Here is a 3,982-nt window from a genome sequence, read left to right on the forward strand (position 1 = left end):
ATGGCCACCGAAGGACCCGAAGGACGGACTCGGCTCGTCCGGTTTCGTTCGTGTCGTTTGGCCCTGCCTGCCATTTCGTTTTTTGTTGCTTCTTGCTTGTGTGTTAGGTGGCTGTTTCCGCCGAAAAAGCTCGGCTCGGTTCGAACGGAAAAGAAAGAACTAGGTCCGAAAAGTGGCTTCAATCAACAGCCATTTCCAACGGAAAGAAGGCGCATTATCTCCCTTTTTTTCTCCGTTTGTCCTGGGGATGCCATCACTCTAATTACAACAACGAATGAACTGTTGTGACAATTTTGCTCCGTTGGGCCTGGGTTGACCGCTGTCGTTTTCAGCAGAATGCCCATGCCCTTTGGCCGTTTAAATGGAATCATCAGCGGCGTGACAGCGACGGACTTCCCATGGAGCGCCCTGGAGGACTTTCACAGAGCTGGACCTGGCAGGTGGTCAACTTGCCATTTGTTTGGGTAAATAAACGGAAGTGCGTTCTGGACGGACGTCTTTGGACGGTTTTGTAATTTATTTGCCCAAGCTCCAGGGGATTGGGATGAAACACAAGCGACCGTCCGACTCCTACGATGGATGATTGTCATAATAACATGACGCGCAGGAGATAAATCCCAACAGGTGTTGGCGCTTAATTTGATCGTCACCAAACGGATCACTAGACTCGTCTGCTGCGCGGAAAATGGCCTTGGTGGGTTGAAGAAACTTTTCTAAACAACATCTTAAAAGTTAAAAATAATTGCTATATTAACATAAAACGAGAAAAATTTACAACACTCCTCGTTTACCTCCAGGTGCCAATGTTCGGTTCGTTTAGTCATAGCAGTGCCTGTTCCAGGCAGGAGCGTGGGTTTAATATAAAATGTTTGCATTGGCACGGAGAATTAAATTAATCCATGAACGATTAGAAGCGAAGCGTGAACATCTTACGTTGAGCGCCAACATTCGCCCAAACTCCCAAAACGTGTACACACACCTTTCTGCTATCGACACCATGTTCGTGCGGCTGTGATGGGATTTTCGCCAGAATTTTTCACCTATGCAACTTTCCGAATATTTAAACAGCATATTTTGCACCGTCAACGCCTCCCACGGGTATCGTGGGATTTTTCCAACACTTTGCAAGATTCAATTCAGGGCCCCATCGCGCGTGTGGGCATGGAGCGACACTAGCGCAAAAGTTGGTGGTGCCGGATCGCCCTGAAATTCTACAATTGCCTGCTCCGACCGCGCTGCGACACGCTGCTTCGGAGTGTGGTTTGGTTTGCTAAAGTGTCACTTGCGAACCACGACCGGTTCCCACCGGGGACGAAAGCTCGGCAAATCGTTTTAATATGCAAAACAGTTGTAATAGCAGCTCTAGCTGCTGCGGCGCACGAGAATCTTACATTTGGCGCCAGCAACGGTGGTTGAAAACACTAAACGGCTGTTGTGGCGGTGGTGGGTTTTCCACCCGAGAATCAGCCATCGCGGAAGTTTGTTAAACCATGTAAATGGACGTTTTAATCTCCCCGAAAGGTTTTTTTTCGATTTGCACATCCAGCATTAGAAGAGTGTCGCAGATCTGGATTGGAGTGCTATCATATTGTTGTTGTTTGATAAAGTAAATCGAAAAAAGATACCTCACATGTTTTCTCGCGTACATTCCACCGGCGGGAATATTAAGATAAATTAAATTTGATATTGCGAAGGGATAAAAAATGGAATTAATACGTTTGATAGTAGACTGAATTTCATGTTTTTTTTCCTCGATTTCATTCTAGGGAAAAAGAGTTTAAAAAGTGTTTTAAGCATTACATTAGAAGAAAGATTACTTCTTTGTTCTGTACCGAAATATGTTTTGTAGACTTATAACATTAGTATAACAACAAGACTTATAAAAAAACGTTCCATAAGTTATGTTTGTGGGTGTTTAAAAAACATGTTGTCGCACAGTTATTGTTATTTTGTTGTATTTTTGTATTTTTGTTATTACAAGTGCATTGGGTTTTGGGTTCTATGGGGAATATGCGCCTTGATTGCTGCAATCTGCAGTACACAAATGTGTAGCAACCTTAACAGGCCGAATTTATTATTTATTATTGTTTCTATTTTTTCTATTATTATTTTTCTGCGAATTTTCTTCTGAGGCTGCGAATTTTTTTACTGAAGCTGCGAATTTTCTTCTGAGGCTGCGAATTTTCTTCTGAGGCTGCGAATTTTCGAAAACTGGCCGTTTGGAACTGGCCGCTGTCAAAAACTGGCCGTTTGGATTGTTTGCAAAAACGATAAGATTTTTGATCTTAGACGCCATTTTGCTCAGCAACCGTCGATTTTCGCGGCATTTTCGTTCGGCGTCGGTGTGCAGTGAGAACAGTGTAAGCAAATCGGTAAAAGATTGGTAAAAATGGATGTGTTTGAAGCTCAGGATCCCGACGCGGCCAATTCGGAAGTGCTCGCGATGACGATTAAGATGATGCAGCATCCGGCTTACGAAAATCGGTACGAGTGGACGACGAACGATTTCGAGCTGGGCAAACCCTTGGGCCGAGGAAAGTTCGGTCGCGTTTACTTGGCACGGGAACGTGAAACCAGCTACATGGTGGCAATGAAAGTGATGTTCAAGTCGCAGCTGACCAAATGGAACGTCGAGAAGCAACTGCTGCGCGAGATTGAGATCCAATCGCGGCTCAAACATCCACACATCTTACGCTTGCTGACGTGGTTCCACGATGAGCGACGGATCTACCTGGCACTGGAATTGGCCGCCCAGGGAGAACTGTACAAGCATCTAAAAGCAACACCCAAAGGTCGCTTCGACGAGCGCCGTTCTGCCCGGTACGTGTCGCAGGTGGCCGATGCGCTCAACTATTGCCACGCGAACAATGTCATTCATCGCGATTTGAAGCCGGAGAATATTCTGCTCACCGACGATGATAACATCAAACTGGCCGATTTCGGATGGTCCGCACACTCGAACTCGAACAAGCGCAAGACGATGTGCGGCACACTCGATTATCTGCCGCCGGAGATGGTGGAAGGAAAGGTGTACGACGATTCGGTCGATCAGTGGTGTTTGGGCATTCTCTGCTACGAGTTTCTCGTCGGCAATCCGCCGTTCGAGTCACAGACAACACAAAACACCTACGACAAGATCCGGCGGCTCGAGATCAACTATCCGCGGCACATGAGCCCTGGTGCGATTGATCTTGTATCAAAGGTAAGCTAAATATATTCAACTGTCTTCTACAGTTTCCGATGTCCAATATTTGAGAAATTTTTCCCTATCCGCAGCTCCTCCGCATTCCAAGCAGCTCGCGCATAACGCTGCGTAACGTGATGGATCATCCGTGGGTGTTGCAGATGAAACTTCAGAAGCCGTATTAATTTCTTTTTTATTTGTACTTCGTCAACCTCCGTTTATCAACCGTTCTTGGGCGAGGAATTAAGATCAGCCCAACTGAATAGCGAATGATACGATAGGAGTTGTAGTGTTATTAATAATGTTTTCAAATAATATTTTTCAATTTTGTAATTTCTAAAATGCAATAAAGGAATTGTTGTTGTAATAAAGGAATAGAACTAGATTCGGCAACCAAACGTGTATAACTGTGTTACTTTCCGTCGATGTGTACCACAAAGAACTTTCTTACGACTCGAACTTTTTTAATTGATGATTTACGATTTAGCTGACGTTTTACACGTTTACGACGTTTTTGGCTCAATTTTACACAATTTAATCCATTCTTTTCGCAGTTTTGTAGGATTTGTCTTAACATAAAGAGGCTGTGCACACGGAAACTCTTGCAAAAGTCATACGAAATTCTATCAAGAATTGAATTCCTACCTCACCGGTATCACGGACAGCGTTGCAGCGAACGTATCGTAAACCATGTCGAGATGATAGAAATAGTAACGACGGGGATGACGTGGAACGATGAATCGGTTCCGGAGATGAAAAAGCTGATGTTCTACACGCTATCAACTTACCTACGGCGTC

General features: G+C 44.7%; 1 protein-coding gene across 1 annotated transcript; it reads left to right on the forward strand.

Annotated features, from left to right (window-relative positions):
* The first annotated feature begins 2,384 nt into the window (after positions 1-2,384).
* On the forward strand, positions 2,385-3,567 carry LOC128276666 (aurora kinase B-like). Its single transcript, XM_053015123.1, has 2 exons — positions 2,385-3,202; positions 3,277-3,567. The coding sequence occupies exons 1-2, from the start codon at positions 2,390-2,392 to the stop codon at positions 3,367-3,369; spliced, it is 906 nt and encodes a 301-aa protein (XP_052871083.1). The 5' UTR covers positions 2,385-2,389; the 3' UTR covers positions 3,370-3,567.
* Positions 3,568-3,982: the final 415 nt, after the last annotated feature.

The sequence above is a fragment of the Anopheles cruzii genome, unplaced genomic scaffold (assembly GCF_943734635.1).
Source record: "Anopheles cruzii unplaced genomic scaffold, idAnoCruzAS_RS32_06 scaffold01968_ctg1, whole genome shotgun sequence".
Classification (NCBI taxonomy): domain Eukaryota; kingdom Metazoa; phylum Arthropoda; class Insecta; order Diptera; family Culicidae; genus Anopheles; species Anopheles cruzii.